At 39.1% G+C, this 19,335-nt stretch overlaps 1 protein-coding gene across 18 annotated transcripts in view; it reads left to right on the forward strand.

Moving 5' to 3' along the window:
* MCTP1 (multiple C2 and transmembrane domain containing 1) overlaps window positions 1-19,335 on the forward strand; it is a 247,541-nt gene that overhangs the window by 119,663 nt on the left and 108,543 nt on the right. For all 18 annotated transcript variants that reach the window (XM_072992519.2, XM_072992521.2, XM_072992524.2 and 15 more), the window contains one exon: window positions 15,931-16,033. In XM_072992519.2, coding sequence (XP_072848620.2) covers window positions 15,931-16,033 — 103 coding nt within the window. The remainder of the gene's footprint in view (window positions 1-15,930; window positions 16,034-19,335) is intronic.

Consider the following 19,335-nt stretch of genomic DNA (forward strand, 5'->3'; position numbering starts at 1 on the left):
AGGGTGGGGCCATTACCCTTGGTTGTGCCGCTTCTTACTGTGCTTTGCATAAGTTCTGAAGTGGGGAATACCTACCATGTATCCCCGAAAATAAGACAGGGTCTTATATGAATTTTTGCTCCAAAAAGCAGTAGGGCTTATTTTCAGGGGATGTTTTATTTTTTTCAAGTACAACAATCTGCATTTATTCAAATACAGTCATATCATCTTCTGGTTGCTGTACAGTGGTGGTGGGCTTTCACTTAAGTGGAGCTTATTTTGGGGGTAGGGCTTATATTACGAGCATCCTGAAAAATCATACCAGGGCTTGTTTTCAGGTTAGGTCTTATTTTCAGGGAAACAGGGTATGCGTTATTTAAAGCCTTCCATAGTCAGTGTTCTGAGTCACATAGCAAACTTTTATGATTCAGCACATGCTGATTAGAGTGAGGATGTAGCTGGTGGGACCAGTAAAGACTGGAGAGAGCACCCACCAGTCTTAATTCTGCAAGTTACTTTTTCCCCCCAACACTGAAGAACCAAAAAAAATTGTCCAGAATACCACCTTGTTTCTATGCATTTCTTTATAACTAGAAGACCTTCTCAAATTGCATTGCTAGAAATAAAATCTAAAACAATTTGGCTTAGGCTGGATTCTTAAAGGCCATAAGAGGTTGGTGTTAAGTCAACGTGAATTGGAGAGTTCTTTACTCTGCTGTCCTATATCCATTTACCTGCAGTAAGTGTCTACATAACAGAGCTGTAACTACCTAATTTGATGTTTGAAACAAAAATATAAAAGGAATTGCCCTTGTTTTAATCTTAGAGGTGTTTTTAAAAATGGTAAATATGTAAATACAAAGAACAAAATTAATAATGGCTTAACATTTGTTTTGGCAATGAGAATATTAATATGAGCCACCTAGCATTGGTAACTTGTACGTTTGTAACCATTTCTATTTTAAATCATCTCTGATTGTACAAACAACTACCTGTACTACTCTTGCAAAGAGTGGGCTTTTGACTTAGTCTGTCCTTGCAGGCAGTTGGGAGCCATGACATTTGCAACATTTGGTTCAATTTAAATTTATAACTTTTTATGAGTCAAGCAGGAACATCTCCCCTCCAGATCTATTACTTTTTGAATGTAGAAAGCAATGACAGAAAAAGTAGGGGCTAACCCCTCTCCTCTAGGGTGATGAGCTTATCTAGGAAGAGAGGTGCCGTTTTTTCCTTGTAGTGTAACATGCTCAGGATAGCATATATCCTCCTTATATGTCCTTTAGATTTGCGGCGAGTGCTTTATTCTTGTTTTGACTCTGCTAAGTAAACATTTGTTGAATCTTCGAGTGAGAAAAAAACTATCCACCAAATTATACTATATTACTAATCATCTAGTATCCTGTTCTTGCATTACTTAACTGTTATTCTACACTGAAATAATAATACATTAGTATTCCAACGAAACAAACAATGAAAATAACGAACCCACGTTCATCAGAATGCTGTTTTAGTAGGCTGTTTGACTGGAAGACTTGATTTCAATAAGAGTAACATACTTAAATGTTAATAAATATTTCTAAAAGATTTAACTCCCAGTACACACTCATACTAAAGATACAACAATAAATTGAACTCTGAGGCAACTGAGACAGGCTTCCTTGGTCTTAGTAAGTAAACAAACTGAGATCTGCGGCATTTTCTTGGTCCAATATTTCATTTGCAAAGCCACCTAGTAAGGACAGAATGCAAGGAAAAAAAGCTAAATGTGAGGCTCAGAAACAAACCTGGAATCGAAACATAGTGCCCAAACATGCAGCCATCATTATAAATAAAATGTTTACTCCAACCTGGCAGAGAGCTTTTGTCTTTCTCTTCTCTTTCTTTTGTTGCATGTATTCTGATTCATAGTCTGTTTCCTTATAAACCATAGATTTGAATTATGGCCTGACATATCCAGAGAGCTGTGAGTAGAAGCAGTAAATATGTTAGCTTTGTTTCCTGAACTCTTGTGCAAGTGGTAACAGGAGGCTGTGTATTAAGATGGTACTATGAAGTGGCCCAATACAAGTGTTACCTACTTCTCATCAACACATGAGCAGGATAATGTTTAACTCCCCCTCCTTCTGTTGTTGCTTCTCCATGTGGAGGGTGATGTGTATACAAAGGAGAGATTCCTACTCGTGTTGGCCTCTCTTGCAAGCAAGACTCCCCAGTTTCAAAGGTTCTTATTTGCACAGAAAGCATCAGAGGGGAAATACATCCTGTAAAGTAGAAGTGAGGAACTTAGGCCCTCTAGAATTTTCAAGCTGCCACTCCCCCAGTCTGTGACTGTCAATCATGCTAGCAGAACCTGATGGAGCTGTAGTATAAAACAGATAAGCACTAGCTGGTCTACCCTTACAACAAATGACTTGGTTTATAAGGAAGCCCCTGTTCATTTGGTTATGGTAGTTACAGAGATATCTTAAACATTTATCTTAAATGAAAATGTTATCTTATTGTAAGAACAAACCCAGAGTCTGTGAAAGACATGTGGTCTTTTGAATGCATCTGTTCCTTATTTACTGAAGCCTGAAAAATCTCAGAGATTATTTCAGTTCCTTGGATATTAAATTAAGGAAATTACACAATGGTATATAGAATTCAGTGGTAAGATACAGTTGGATTCCACAGAAGTAATTAATGATGGCACCAAGCTCCATTTCCAGTGTAAGTAATAGTTTTGCAGTAGACATTGGAACTGTAATGCAGGTGGTGCAACCTTTTATTGTCCTAGGCCCTGGTCATAGGAGGGAAATGTTCTCTGGTTATCCCCCAATTAGGTCCTAATTCTAGTCACACAATGCGCAGTCAAGATCAAAACATTTTCCCGGCCAGCAGTGTAACTGTGGTTTATTTTCCACTACCTGGTTGTATTGTGTTGTTTTGTACCTCTGTTGTATCAGTGGATTCCTTACTGGAATTGCCTACGTGCACAACCTGCCCTGCTTCTTTTCAGGATCAAAGCCAGGAAGGTGGGTGCCATTATTGTGGCGCACATATTTTTTAAAAAAATTCATGGCCACTACATTGATACATTGGTAAAAATATGTTCACAGATCCATTGCTGCAGTACCAGCGTTTCAACACGCTGCTTCTCACAAGTCATTGTGAGAGGATAGTTGTTGGGGGGGGTAGCAGGGGGAAAGGAAATGGCCGATTAAGCTGAAGGGCAGAGGAGATGGTGGGGAAAGTAGATGGAACAAGTGAATTGCCCCTTGAAGCAAGAGAGAAAATAGACCAGTACCATGGTGTAGCTGGCCATAATGATTCAAACAGGAGTAAATAAATTGTTACCACTAAAAGTTCTTGGGACATTTAGGTAAAGGTAAAGGTTCCCCTTGACACTTTTTGTCCAGTCGTGTTCGACACTAGGGGGTGGTGCTCATCCCCATTTCCAAGCCATAGAGCCAGCGTTTTGTCCGAAGACAATCTTCCGTGGTCACGTGGCCAGTGCAACTTAGACACGGAACGCTGTTACCTTCCCACCGAAGTGGTCCCTATTTATCTACTTGCATTTGCATGCTTTCCAACTGCTAGGTTGGCGGGAGCTGGGACAAGCGACGGGCACTCACTCCGTCGCGTGGATTCGATCTTACGACTGCTTGGTCTTCTGACCCTGCAGCACAGGCTTCTGCGGTTTAGCCCACAGCGCCACCACGTTCCCCCGGGGGACATTTGCCCTGGTATATATACCAGGTGACCAAGAATCAGTACAACAGAGGTATAGAAAGTATTGGAAGAACTAGAGAACATTTCCCTCCTGTGATCTGGCCCTTACTGTACAACCACAGTTTGATGCTTCTTGTTATATGAACTTTAGACAGTTACAGGGCATGTTGGTGATTGTTTGATGGGGGTGGCACAGAACTCTCATGGCATCACTGCAAATGAAGAGGGTTGTTGAACAAGAATGCCAGGCATAGAAGATTGTTTAACTCTTAAAGTCTGAAAATATTGACCTCAATTGATGCTAAAAGTAATGAAACCTTTCAGAGAAAGAGAATCCATATTTACTTAGCTTTGAATCCCATAGTTCTTACCCAGTTTTTATTTTTTTAAATTAAGTCAAGTGTTTCCCACCTTATGAGAAACAGTGAAAAGCATAAACATGTTCTAGAATTTGTACATAACTTCACAGCCTTAGCTTGCAGATGCCATTCTGGCAATGACCATCCAGCTATAGTAAATATAAAAAAATATGTGAGTTGTTTTGGGGGGCTGAGCTTTTTTTTCTATGAGCTTTACATTTTTGATACTAAGCAAGTTCCCATCCTTGCCCTAAACATGACCTGAAAAACCTATACAAAATTAGTCAGTGTTGTTCACTGGTACAGTGGCGAGGGTCAGAATGTTGCCATTGTTTCTTCAGATAAATTTGGATTTTTATTATTATTGTACAATGACAACTGCAGGCAGGGTATCTTACTGAAGAAGAATGAGAGAGCATGGACATGGCTTGCCATGCATTTTGCAAAAACAAGCATAGCCCTTCATGTCTTCTCTTCTCTTTTGCCTCATGAGTATGACCTCTTCTTATTCTTAGGTAAAATCCACTGATTCTAATTGGAGGACAGCAGCTAAGGAACAGCTGGGAGAAACAAAACAATTCAGCTAATGTAGTAAATGATTTGTAATAAAGTAGAGATTAACCGTTTAAGATATCTAATAGGTAAATTTTATGTGTTCCAGACTTTAAATAATTTGAAAAATGGACTATTGTAGAAAGAATCTAGTTAAATATATCTGTGTGAAACATTCTACTGTGAATAATTGAATAACCCTGTAGTGTGAATCTTCATGATTAGTAAGATGGTGTTTTTTTAATCATTATTAGTTATTTTCATGGTGTGTTTCTTTTTAAAAAAGGAATAATTTTGTAGATGACTACTTAAGGACTAAGAATAGTGTAAATGATGTTGAATCTTTTATCTGCTGCTCTTAAGTGAACCTTATTTTTTCTAAGAAATGAGAAGACCTACGACTCATTAGTGGAGCTAAATCTATTATGCATTTGACAGGCTACCTTAAAAAACAGTTTATTTTTGCTATCTGTGAGTTTTAATTAAGATGTGTTCAATTATAGTCCTCTCACATCCCCACTCCCCCTGCTTGCTGTGTCACAGACTGGCGATCAGGGTGCTTTCAGATGGTCCAGCCCATGACTTTGACCTTCTGCACAGTCCAGCGTTCCCTGGGGAACCGTTCAGCTCATGAGGTCTGATTTCACACTTCTAGGATGCCTCGGCTCTCTTAACAATGACAGGGAGACAAAGCCCTTTAGAACAGGCCGCACGGGGACTTGTTTAAATTGGAAACTAGAGAGGAGTCAAGGAACAAGGTTATGGACTATAGAATAGTGCTTTTAATAAAGAGCTCACAGCTCTGGTTTGGCTCAAAGAGGGTTACCTCTGTACAATTAATTGAGCCATTTATCTAGAGCATCTTAGGCTTCTAATTTCTCACAGAATGATGCAATAAATATTAGATGAAAGGCAAATCAGCTATGCACAGAAAAGAATTTTAACATAGAATGCCATGTTGTGGTACTTTATTTCATCCATAATAAAGATATATTGGGTTGAGTTTTACCCCATTGTCATAATTGTATATGGTTTGGGATTTTCCTGGATAAAATATGGATTTTGTTTGACAGCTCACAGCCCCTGGATTTACTGTCCTCGATGTTTCAACTCTTCATATTAGAGGGTGAGACGAACACAACCTGAAAGGTGCAGTCATTCTGAATAGAAGCAAAATTCGTAGAAAACTGGATGTGCTTACAGCTTAGCATCATGCTTTTGTTTTCTCAAGCTGTTGTTTCCGATTCCTGCTTAACAGGTGCTTAATCTGTCTTATTCCAAAAATCCATAATAGTTTCGATTAAAAGTTCAGCAACATGTTCTACATGGGGTAGACAGACAGCAGATATTAGGTGAAAGATAAGATGTACCTGGTGAAAAGGTTGTGAATAGGAAACTGACAGGAGAGAAACACTGTATGTAGTTGGTTTAGCAGCTGCTGGGCCAGTGCAGACAGCTCCAGTGGTAAATCATATGTTGCCCCAACAGAAGCTGAAGAGTGTACGTATTTTAATTGAGAAGTCCTGAAGAATCCTGAATCCTGCCCCTTTCTCACTCAGGGCTTGGCTACACGGCTTTGCTGGAGCAGGCTGCTATAAATTAAATAAGGTCCCTAGGAAATCCTAGAAGCAGGAGGAGACTAGAGGAAGTGATGAGGAGGGTTTTTGTTTGCTTTTCTATGAGAAATACATTTTTAACAATTAATTTCTTAGGTCACACCATAGAGCCAATAAAGTGTTGTAATTGAACTTGGAGTGATTCTGTTCTTAAGGCTCTTCACAATACTAGCAAACTGAAAGGAGAAAGCTTGCTTTGAGTTGAATTTCTAGTGAGCACACACACTGGAATAAAATAAACCAGAGCAATCCTGTATCACAAAATAAATAGGAAGCAGGGGCCAGAAAGATGCAGATAGGAGTGCTCTGGAAGCAGGCTGTTTCGCTCTAGCAAAGACATCTTCTGGTTGCTGTTTTTAGGAGTGAGCCAGTCCATCCCTGACCTTGCTTTTTAGGTCAGCATCTGACTATTCATCCACCTAAAGAGAGTTCTGTAAGGCATTCATTTCAGATAGGTTTGTAAATTTAGTTTAATTTGTTTTAGAGGCCATCAATAAGAATTTTCCAGATATGCTAATGTATGAAACATAAGGAACAAACAGTGAGATACACTCAAAAATTAAATCCTGTATATTCAAAAGAGCAGATTAAAAAAGAAAACCCATGGGCACATTTTAAAAACCCTGATAACAAATTAGCACAGAGTATCTTGTCAGGTTAAAAGGGGTTGGGAATATGAAAACTGGGTTTCTTGATACTTGTAGTGCTCTGTGAGGAGAGCATTCTGTAAGCAATGTACCGTGATTGAGAGGGCACTCTGCCCACTTGCCACCTCTTGCCTTGGATGGCAGAGGCAACTAAAGAATAAAATCTAAAACATTCCCAGGAAATGTCCGCACCAGGCTCTTCAGGAAGTTGACTATATCTTGGTACCTCTGTAACCACATTCAGCCAAATGTAGAGGCTTCTTCCGAATTTCTTGTTCCTTGCTGAGAAATCTAGGCCACTGTCAGGTACATGGGGAATTTCAGAGACAGGGCTTATGTGCCGACCCTAATGTGAGCACACCAACACCTTTGTAGGCTTGAGAGGGCAGGCCCACAACATCTGAATGCTTATATTACTAAATATAATTTGTATCTCCAGTTGTCACCTTGTTTTGTACTTCGTTTTGCCTTCAGTTTTTACTTGAACGAGCATTTAAGATGTTGGTAAAATTAAGATACAGTACTTGATTATGACAAGGCAGTCTGCACATTGTTCTCCAAACATATTATAAAATATTATTGTATCTGTGAGAGCCACTGCAGTGTACCATGTTTCCCCAAAAATAAGGCAGGGTCTTTTATTAATTTTTGCTCCAAAAATGCATGAGGGCTTATTTTCAGGGGATATTTTATTTTCTTCATATACAACAATCTACATGTATTCAAATGCAGTCATGTCATCTTCTTCTGGTTGCTGCACAGTGGTGGAGGTCAGGGTTTCACTTAAGTGGGGCTTATTTTTGAGGTGGGGGTTATATTACAAACATCCTGAAAAATCATACTAGGTCTTATTTTCGGGAAAACAGAGTACAGTGGTGCCTCGTATAGCGAGGTTAATCCATTCCGGATTAACCTTCGCTATGCTGAAGCATCGCTGAACGGGGCAGCAATTTCCATTGGAACGCATTAAACATCGTTTAATGCGTTCCAAATAGGCCAAATACTCTTCAGGATGGCCGGCAGCCATTTTCGCGCCCTCGCCTCGCTTAACGAGGGTGCGAAAATGCTGCGCGCGGCCATTTTGGGCCATTTCCCGGCTTCCGGCGGCTATTTTGGCCGCCGAACAGCTGATCGTCGGGGGTCGTTTTGCGAAGATCGGTAAGCGAAACGCTTACCGGTCTTCGCAAAGCGAATTTTTCCCCATTAAAAAAACGTTGAGCGATCGCATTAGCGATCCGAAAAAACGGATCGCTATGCGATTTCATCGTTATACGGTGCGCTCGTTAAGCGAGGCACCACTGTAGTTGTAAACTAGGAGACCTGGGCTCAGATCTCTGTTCAGCTGTGGAATCTGGGGCACAGCAATAATAAACTACTCCTTGAATATCTCACATATCTTGAAAACCCTATTAGGGTCACTGTTAGGTCAGAAGAAACTTGAGGTGCAAAACAGCAACAACATTGCATCTGCCTATATTTGTAGAAATAGGGCAACCCATCCTTTAGGTTTGAAGTTTCATGTATGCCTGTCTGCCTTTTTCCAGTTCTGGACAATAAAGGAAAGTGGGTCAACTAAAAATTACTTAGACGTGTGACTTGTAATTTCTGTAGAAATCATTGCAGTTATACATTGCATCTCCTGAAATCAACAAAATCAGTTATTGCATCTCCTGTTGCCAGAACTATTGTTGCCCAGTTTAGTTCTCTGCTTTGTCAAGATAATAACCCTTGCCACTTACATTTGTGACATATGACAGTATTTGGAGACAAATGCAGATATAATAAGGATGACAGAAAGCCCTGCATAAGTGCTGATCAAATATTTCTCAAGCTGCCAATTGTCCAGAAAAAGGATTGGAAGCCTACAGTTTTCTGACAGACTTAATAATAGAACTCCAATTAATATGATCACTAGGGCATTATTTGGTGATAAATATGTGTAATTTGACAAAATGTAGAAACATAGAATTGTTGCTCTGCCAACTTGTTAGCTCTAGCCATTGTATGTCTGTTGTATACCTCTGAAAGATTCTTCCGTCATGGATCCTGTCTTCACTGGTCCATTTTAAATGTTTAAATTAAATTCTCCTGTCCATCCCAGCTGTTGAACAAACGGCCACGTTAATGGCTGCTGCTATGTGATGTGTCTGTGCTTCTGTGACCACCACCAATGAGGGAAAGGAACATACTGATACCTATCATATGAATGGCTGCCTAGGGAGTGTTGAGCCATGCCCTTCTTACTGTGGAATTTGATGAATTTATTCTTGGACTCCTTGTTTTTGCTGTTAGAGTCAATAAAATAATTGGTATGCTGATAGGAGCAAAAGCAATGCATATGTGTTATGGTGTTGATGGCTAGAAAGAAGGAAGACACAGAAAAACTGGAATTAAGGAATGGTTCACTGCACAAGGTTGGCATGCTGAAGGCTGCTGCTTGCTGTTGCTCGTGGCTGTGAGACCCAGGGTGCGAGTGTGGAAGCTCTCGCTGGAGTGCCGTCCCCCTCCAAGGTTGACAGGGAAGAACAGACAGCCCCTCTCACATGACTAAAAGAGACTGCCCCATGGGGAACGGATACCTGGGACTTGGAGACAAAATTACACGATAACGATAGCAATTCAAACCCCAGAAGAAATGGTGGGGAAAAAGAGGAAGGAAAAAGTGCCGATGGAGACGGGAACGGCGGATATAAAAGTGAGGGAGGATCTGATACCAGGGGGTTGGGAAACAGTCTGGGTACAAGACCCATGGACGGACAAATAGGAAATTGTGAGGGTCCCTAGGGAAGACTATAGGAGGCATAGGGGACTTCCCCAAAGACCGTCATATTGGGGGCAGACTGAGGCTCGCGAGTGGCATCGCAAGTTGAGAGAGGAGAGGGAAATAGTGACCAGGGAAGAGCAAGAATGTTGGGCATGGCGAGTGGTGGAAGCCAGGAGGAGGGAGTACCTGATGGACCCTTGACCCCATTCGAGGAATGGAGAGACCCAGGGTGGTTCGACCCTCGGGTCGAGGAGATCACCCAGTTATTAGACAGTAGAACTACCGAGGAAAACGAAGAGGACTCGGTACCCTCATGGCAAGGACCATGGGGAGAATCAATGCTGAACCCGTTTATAAAAGAAGCTTGAAACCCCTTATCTGACCCAATGGCGACAGGAAAACAGTTTTTGAGTAAAGAATTACACAAGGACTTTTTGTTTGATACTTCAATACTGTAAATCCTACTCATGGTCCAAAGTTAAAGACGACTCCGGATTTCTTTGGGGAGGTTAAGGAGGTGAGATCTGAACCCTCACAATGGCATTCTCTATTCTTGCCCTCAGTTGTAGATTTGCCCTGTTTCTTCTTCTTGCCTCATTTGTGCATCTTGCCTGCAATCTCCAATCCTTTCCCATCTGAAAAGTATGCACCAGATGCTTGACTTTTATCTGACAGTGGGTGAGCATTCCTCTGATGTATTGAAATTGCAGTTGTAACTCTTGCTTTTCCAGAATATGGTCTGAAAGCACTGAAGAACTCACTACTTTGTGATACTACCAGTGATCTTAATCTGCATAGGTTTAACTAACCAGCAGTGCTTCAGAATAGGGGTGTGAATTTCACAGCCTCTTGACCTCTGTGAGAAACTGGAATCGGGAATCCTCTTTTCTCCTTCAAAAAAATATTGCATGTTTCATGCCCATTTTTCCCAAGCAGTAACACAGGATTGTTTCAATTTTTACGGGAAATTGCTTCATTCCTGCTCAAGATTCCCCATGAAGGGCACTGTAGTGAATGGAATTTGCCGATTTCTTGAAGTCTCATTTTTGTAGGAAGCAAAAAAGCAAAGCAAAGTGTGCTGCTTATATACCATCAAGGATATATACTTCAAGGACTCTCTGGGCGGTCTACAATTTAATTATGCAGCCCGCACATTGCCCTCCCAGTGAACTGGGAATTCATTTTAGTGACCTCAGAAGGATAGAAAGCTGAGTCAACCTTGAGCTGGCTACCTGGGATTGAACCCAGGTCATGAGCACAGTTTTGGCTGCAGTACAGCGGTTTAACCACTGCACCACAAGTCTCCTTGCTGATATGGGGGAGGAGGTTTTGTTCAGAAGTCTTGACATGATGAAAATTTTGAGTGAATTGCTTCACTGAGTGTGAAACAATTCCAAGTATTCTTCATCTCTCTGGTTCAGAGGATATGCTTTCATGATCCTGTCTTCATCTTATTCTCTTCCTATTTTTCTAATTCCTCTTTTAGTTTTTCTGCAATGGAGATATTTTCCTTTACTTTCGTTCAATTTTTTTAAGCATGTTGTCTACAGATAATGTTAACAAATGTCAATACCACATATTTGCTGTTAGAGTTTTATTTGTAGCCTTGCATGCTGTCTGTAGTTTGTATGACTTGGAGGGACTTTTCTCAGCTGTGGTGTCTATCTGTCCAGCACTACCCAATCATTCCTTCCAACCTTTGAATTCAAAGAGAAACCCACTTCTCTGCTGAGTGTTCTTTGCTCTTTCTTTTCTTGGTTGGTGGCCGTTGTTTACTGTTGATCTGTTCAGTTGGTTGCTAATATGAGTGCAGTAAAGAAAGTAGCATACATAGGTTTCTAATTTTCAAGCAGCTGAAAAAAATTGTAATTCTATTTCCTATTAATATCTCAGAGTGAGTTATTGAGACTTTATGTGCCAATTAATTAGAAAGAGGCAGAGTCTGGGAAAGTAGTAGCTATTCCCTTCTGTGAGTCTCCATACTTCTGTTACATTGCAAAAAGGGAATTTTGCCAGAACTCCAAAATTATTCAACAGTTAGTATGCAAGGCTGTCTCTCTGCATCCTCTAGTTCTGCATCTACTGTTCAACATTTCCAACACCAACATTTAGATTTCCAGAGCCCTGCTCTTTGTAAACATTTTTCCATCCAGTTTGATAAGTTCAGAATATTGGGTCTCTGTTTTCTATATTTACTGTGCCACCAGTATATGTTAAATCTCTTTCTCGCCCCCCCCCAATAATGATACAAAAACTTGCCCCTTGTCTCTTTGTCTGGATGCAAACTGGCATCTGTCCTGGTAATTTCTTACCTTCATTTGGTATAAACCTCTCTTTTCTGTTTCCAGTGTTTAACCTTAGTCTCTTCATCACTATCGCTCTGCTGGAATCTTGGCTTTGTTTCCTCTCCTTACACCAGATTGCCATGGAAAACTGATTTTCCCATGAAACTTATGCATAAGCCTCAACATTTCTGTTCCTTTCCATCTCTTTGTCAGAGAGTGAAATCCTGAGCATCTAATGCAATAGTATTTAGGATTGTACTGAAACTACTGTATATATAATTGAAATAAACAGCTACTTTTCCCTGTCTCTAGATTTGTCAAATTTAAGTATAATTCTCAGAGCAGGAATTTACCTTTTTATACTTAATAAAGCAATGGACATTGCTGATGCAGTGTATATATAATTTGAAATTGAATAGTAACTTTTGAGAGCTTGCAGCAAAAGAAATTATCAAGAGAACTGTGGCCATATCAATTGTACATAACAGTCTACTTTAGGTTATACCCTTTATCCTTCTACCATGTTTCCCCGAAAATAAGACAGGGTCTTATTTTAAATGTTGCTCCCCAAAACACGTTAGGGCTTATTTTTTCAGGGGATGTTTTATTTTTTTCATGTACAACAATCTACATTTATTCAAATACAGTCATGTCATCTTCTGGTTGCTGCGCAATGGTGGAGGGCGGGGTTTCACTTAAGTGGGGCTTATTTTGGGGATAGGGCTTATATTACGAGCATCCTGAAAAATCATACTAGGGCTGATTTTCAGGTTAGGTCTTACTTTCGGGGAAACAGGGTATATATAGGAGGAGAGTATATAGACTTGCTTCTAATTGCCCACCCATGCATTTGATGGAGGCTTGAGGGAGCAAAAAGAGAACACAAATGATATTTTAATTTTTTTGTTGTAAGCTTCTCAAAATCTTCTCTAGAGAACTAGGAAACCATTTAGAATAACATGGGAGAAGAGTTCAAGAAAGAAATGTCCTTGTTTTCATGAACACTGATGTTCAGTTCAGCAAATAGTTTTCCACGAACAGAGGAAAACAATTGGCTATAGTTTGTTTTTCAGTCTCATCTTTTAAAATGAGCTTTCCAAGATACCGAATGTAACTAAAATTCAGAACAACAGTAAAGCAGAATTTAAAATGATACCAAATAAAACATGAAAACAAAGAAGGAAAATTATGTGTAAGAACCATTAGGACAAAGCCTTTGCACGGCTTTATGGGGTGACTTGTAAAATAAACATGTTTAAGAGCCTATAAGTCCAGATGGAAAGGTAACACTTGCCTTGAAGGGAGTTTTGTGCACAGAAGAACCACAACTACAGATGCTGTTTGGTATCTGCTGGGGGGTGGTATACGAATTCACAATATTCACTTTCTGAAATAAAGATGCATGTGGTAGTCTAGATGACTGGGTTAATGACTTTGTAAAGAAAGCTGAATTTGACTCTGAAGGTCAGATTCCAGAGCTACAGAAAGGTCAGTGTTGCTCTGTAAAGTTCTACATGAGTTTATATATTAAGAGTGGACAAAAGGATCTGCTGGCTGCCCATGCCCCTGTTCCATCCTGCACCGCCATCGGTGACACCTGCCCCATGGTGCAGATATTAAATGTGACTACCCTGGTTCAGAAGATGCCTTCAGGTAGTCCATTTCCAATTCCTGGCATCTTGAGGTATAAATCATGAGTTACTAGGGCTGGGAAAAGAGTTTATATTGCTCAGTTAGGTGCTCCAATGCGCCAGCAGATCACAAGACAATTTGAAATGTGTCATGTGATATGAAGAGCATTTACAGATATATTGTTCAGATGTCATAATGGAACATCCTGAGTGACATCCTTAGCAACAAATACTGAAGATCTATAGAAGTATTCCTTATCTCAGTAATATGCACATAGATGAGTTCCTAGTCTATCCTATCTCCATCACTGCTTCACCAATGTGCAGATTATTTTCTCTGGCAAGGGGTGTTTCCTGTTTATATATAGGCTTGCCATGCAAGCAAGAGCCCTAATTTTACTCTTCAGATATAAAGCCTACATATCAGCAAGAATCTGTCCTCTACAGACATGGTCTTCTCCATGTGAATAAAACCATGTTGGAGAAAGAAGGGGCTAGAAACACCCCCATGCAAATGTTGGGAGAGATCAGAGTCATTAAATCCTGATTATTACTTCAGAATGAACATAAGTGTAAGAGGAACAAACCTTTTAAATCATTCTTTTTGTTAATGTATGGGAAAAATAAAACATAGAGTGTCATCTGTATTCCACTTAATTTATTGACAAAGTTCTGGTTGATTTTAATGAAACAGGATAGTAATACCGAAAAATCTAACTATTGAGTCATTGTCAAATGTAAATTGAGAATAACTGCCATGTAATAATACTGATACCAAAATACATTTCCCAAGTGTGTGTGGCTGAGTTCTGATGGGTTGGAAAGGACTGTTCTTTATTATTACCAGGAAACTGTGCAGAATGATAGTGGGAGGATAAAGAGCCAGAACAGTAAAACACCGTCTCAGATGTAAAGTAATTCTGTCTTGTAACATAGATCCACTGTGTCACTAGCAGTCACACTGTATTCTTCAAAGCAAGGTGATCACTTCTGATTCTCTGTACGTAGTGTAGAAAGTGTTCCTTTAAACAGAATGTGTCACTAGAAATAATTAATGACTTAGCCATGTTAAGGCTAAATGATATTTAGCTTTACTTAAAATGCAAACATCCTCTGCAACTATAATTCAGTATGTTTAAAACAATTTTCTTTACCATTAAAGTTAATAATATGTGCATTAACCTGTGATGAGGTTTGAATCAATATTGCATTTTTGAAGATGGGGGCTCATGGACAGCTTTGTCTACATATTGATTGAATTGTCATTTGTTTAAGGTATGAAACAAATTACATGCCACACCAATATCATTAATGTGGCCTCTCCAAACTGCTGAATCTACAAGTCCATGGAGTACATGACATTCCATTGAGAAAGTATTGGAATTATGGTGAAATACAATTGCTTAGCATGCTAAATTTGCTTGATTGCAGTAAGAACCATTTTGCGCCCATTCGGGCATTTGACCATCAATATTAATTTATTGTTACAAGTTTGCCACCCTTCTTCTCTTTTAATTGATGCTGACATACTTTGATAAAGTGCATTGGTTCTGAAGTATGTTTTGTGGAGAGTATCCATGATAAAATCCTTGTGTGTATAATGTTGTACAAGACTGTGCTGTCTCAATTATAGATTCTCATTGAAATTTGCTTTAGCTTCAGCATCATAGGTATTTTATAAGATTCTCAGGTATGTTTTAAAGTCAATATATTCTGAAATATTAATCTAAATAGTACTAGGATTGTAACTAAATGTAGTGAAAGACAGCATGAATTTGAAATTTGGTAACTTTGAAGAGTTTAAACAATCATTAAATGACAAATATATTTTATTTATTTATTATTTATTTATTTATTTATTTAACTTATATGCCGCCCACACTACCTGAAGGTCTCTGGGCGGCTTACAGCACTTAAAATACAATAAAAAGGCAAAATAAAAGGGCAAAATAATTAAAATGCAATTAAAATATTCTAAAAGTTGCCATCAGACCCACATTTGATGTTATTTCAGTTAAAAGCCATTTGGAACAGGAAGGTTTTGACCTGGCGCCGAAATTTTTCCTAGGACTTCCATATTTATTTCCCGCAAATTAAGCTCTTACTTTACTCTCTAAATAATATAATATATGGATCTTCTTAAAATGCACTGTCAAAATTACCCCATCATGCATTTATTCATTGCTGCCTTTCACATTTTCTAATCATTAGAGTAATTACTTACTCAACATCTGAGCATATAAAAATTCTGTATACTGGATTGTGCAGTTAATTAACAAATGTGTAGGGTTTTTTTTAACTGAGTCACTTAAAATTATATAGAGTTTGAAGGTAGATTACATTACTAAATTCTCAAGAAGATTTTTCGATGATCTCTTACCAGGTAAAAGTGATCCCTTTTGTGTAGTTGAGTTGAACAATGATAGACTGTTGACTCACACAGTATACAAGAACCTCAACCCTGAATGGAACAAAATCTTCACCTTGTAAGTTTTAATGCAGTGCTTTCTCATTTTACTTCCAAGGCTGGCTAGTCCTTTCAGAGTTATCAAGATAAAGATAAATTCCTCTTATTTCTTAAGGAGAACTGCATATTAAGGCGTAAACATAAATGTAAGGTAGATATTTCAACCATTTTGAAACGATTTTGTGAGTGTTGGCATTAAAAATGTCAGAGTACTTTTGAGATAGTGTAGTTGGCTGGTTTGTTGCTATTAGGCTATGGATGTGGGCTTTCTAAAGTTGGTTTCAAGAAACTTTTAGAAACTGATCTGGCAACTGCAGCCAGGTTCCTGCTGGTGCTCAGTTGACACTGAACTGTGTTCCTTTTGTATATGTCCAATATCACTTGATGCAAACTATTTTAGCTTTAAGTTTAGGTAATTGAAGACACTACTGTCAAATTCAAAACGGTACTCCTTTTGTTTCACAGCAGCCACTAATGAACTGAATGTACAAGTCAGGGATTCCAAAATACATGTTGGCTTTCCCCGATCTCTGATCCATTGGATACTTTGCCATGTTGAAATTAATCCTTAGAAACAGGAAAGAAACATCTGTGAAGGAAAAGAGAGACTTTGAAAGAATAAAACAGTAACAATACAAAAAGATAGTGCAAGAGCTGGTCCTCTATTTCCTTTTCTCTCTAATTATACTTAAGAATTTTAAATCCAATAAAGGTGAAACTACAACGGAAGTTGTGCTTTTACCTGTTATGATTATTATGAACCAACCCATTGTTTATCTTAGTTTTATGTAGAATTGTCATACTGCATGTCTTGCATTTCATTGCCCTTTGGCTCTTCTGTTTACATTTGTAAATGGTTGGCACTCTTTTTTAAGACAGATATGAGGATATATAGATACAGTGGTGCCCCGCATAGCGAGGTTAATCCGTTCGGGATTAACCCTCGCTATGCGGAATCGTCGCTAAACAGGTAGGGAAAACGTATTGAAACGCATTAAACTAAGTTCCAATACCTTGCTTACTTACCCGTTCAGCGAGGATTCCCCTTGCCGGCAGCCATTTTCGCGCCCTCGCTAAGCGAGGGCAGGGCGTGAAAACGGCTGCCGGCAGCCATTTCCGGGCTCCAAAATGGCCGCCGCAATACCCGATCTTCGCAGTGCGGGTTTTCCCCATTGCGACGATCGGGTATGTTTCCGTATAGCGATCCCGAAAAAGGGATCGCTATACGGAAACATCGCTATACGGTGCACTCGCTAAGCGAGGCACCACTGTATTTTCGGTCTGCAAAATCCATAATCCCATGCTATTGGCTGTGCTGCATAGGCCTGATGGGAATTTGCAGTCAAACAGTGGACGGAAGAGTGAAAGTTCCTCCTTTTGTTTTTTGACTATTCAACTTAGTGAATGCAAATGAGATGTAGGAAATATAATACAAATGCAAAAGGGGTATTATTGTTCTCGAAGACTATCACCATTACATTCTTCCTTAACTTTGTAATGTTCTGATCTCAGATGTCTGTTGGATTGACTAGGCTAAAATGATTGTCGGGCATTCCATGAGAGAGAGAGAAAAAATGAGTATAGAGAAGTAGGTTGTTTGCTACTTCACTATCCAGTAATATTCTAAAACAACAGTCTTGTGACATGTTTTTGTGGCCGACATGAAGATGCCGGCCACAGAGACTGGTGAAACGTTAGGAAGAACAACCTTCAGAACACGGTCAAAGAGCCCGAAAAACCTACAACAACCATTAGTCTTGTGACATGTTAGAACCTAACAAGTTTCACTTGGCATAAACGTCAATGAACTGCAGCCCACATCACCTGACACATCCAAATGGTATTCAGTGAATCAATGGGAATTTGGTGAACCAACTCCTCTGTAAGCTTCATTAATTCAAATGGGCCCACTCTAAGTGCAACTTATTTTGGCATAGTAAGTGACAGTTAGTAGAGGCCCATTTGAATCAATAGAACATATGGAGTTGATTGACCATTACACACTAATTCAACGAGCCTACTCTAGTGCAGTTTACTGTACTAAGCAGCAGAACTTTGGCCCCTCTCTCACACCTCTAAATGTTTCTGTTTAGACACTTTGGCTTTGGTTTTTATAATTTATTACTGTAATTTTATTTATTTAAAACATTTTATACTGCCTTTCTCCATGGCAGCTTACATCATTAATATTTAAAAGCTAAAAACAGTATATATACAAATATTTAAAAAGAGTCAAACAAATGCCACACTAAAAATGGTAAACAAGATCAACACCAAAAACATGTTCAGAGCATCAAGGCACAACATTCATTTAAGAACTCTCAGACAGCCAGTCACTAAGGAAACACCTGTCTTGAAGAGAAGGATCTTCACTTGAAGATAGCAAAGCCTGGCCCCCTGTGAGAGTTCCCAGAGTATGGGAGCAGTGTCAAAAGTCCCTCTCCTTTGTTCACAGCGTGAAGGGGTGGGACCAAGACAAAGGCCTCCCCTGATTTATTTATTTTTTTAACACCTGGCGGGTTTATAAAGGGAGACATGGTCCTTGAGAAAGCTTGGAACCCAGCCACATAGGGCTTTATAGATTAAAACCAGGACAAAATGGAAGTTCTCTCACACACAGCACATTAAAAAATCATTATAATAAGTGACACAATTTATGGAAAGGGAAATTTCTTTGTCTTTAGAGTGAAAGAACTTCACAGAAGTGTTATGATTCTTATATTCTTCCTCTCAAATGAAAGTAGAAGCTAACTTTTGTTGTGACCTCTCCACTTCTCACCAGCCTCAAAAGCCCATAATATGTTTCCTTGAATGTAACCTATTTTTTATTAATCTGGCTACTTCTAACTGTTCATAATTAATTGTAACCACAATTAGGAGCTCAGATTACACCATAAACTATGATTAATATAAAATGGAAAGCAGAAGCTTTCAGTCTCATCCTATTAGCCATGTTGGAAGAGGAAGATGAAGAGGGAGTGTTTCATATTTTGGAGCTACGTTCATTGTAATTGTGATAAACTGTAGTTTAGCATTATGTGTGACTGAGGTTAAGCTAGTACACAGCTTAATACCAAAATTTTTATGCTCTATAAGTTGATGCTTATTCAAATGAATAAGAGAAAGCTATGAATATATTAATTGCTCCCAAATGTAGTGCTTACACAATGTGATTTTGGTAGCATGTACCCCCCCAAAAATCTATTTCTGTCTCCTTGGGAGCAAGCTCATATTTCTGCAAATATTCATTACTAAATGCATGCAATCAATGGACTGAATCAGAATAAATGTTAAATAAAAGCTTTCTCATGCTATGTGTGG

Source organism: Pogona vitticeps, chromosome 2 (genome assembly GCF_051106095.1).
Source record: "Pogona vitticeps strain Pit_001003342236 chromosome 2, PviZW2.1, whole genome shotgun sequence".
Taxonomy (NCBI): domain Eukaryota; kingdom Metazoa; phylum Chordata; class Lepidosauria; order Squamata; family Agamidae; genus Pogona; species Pogona vitticeps.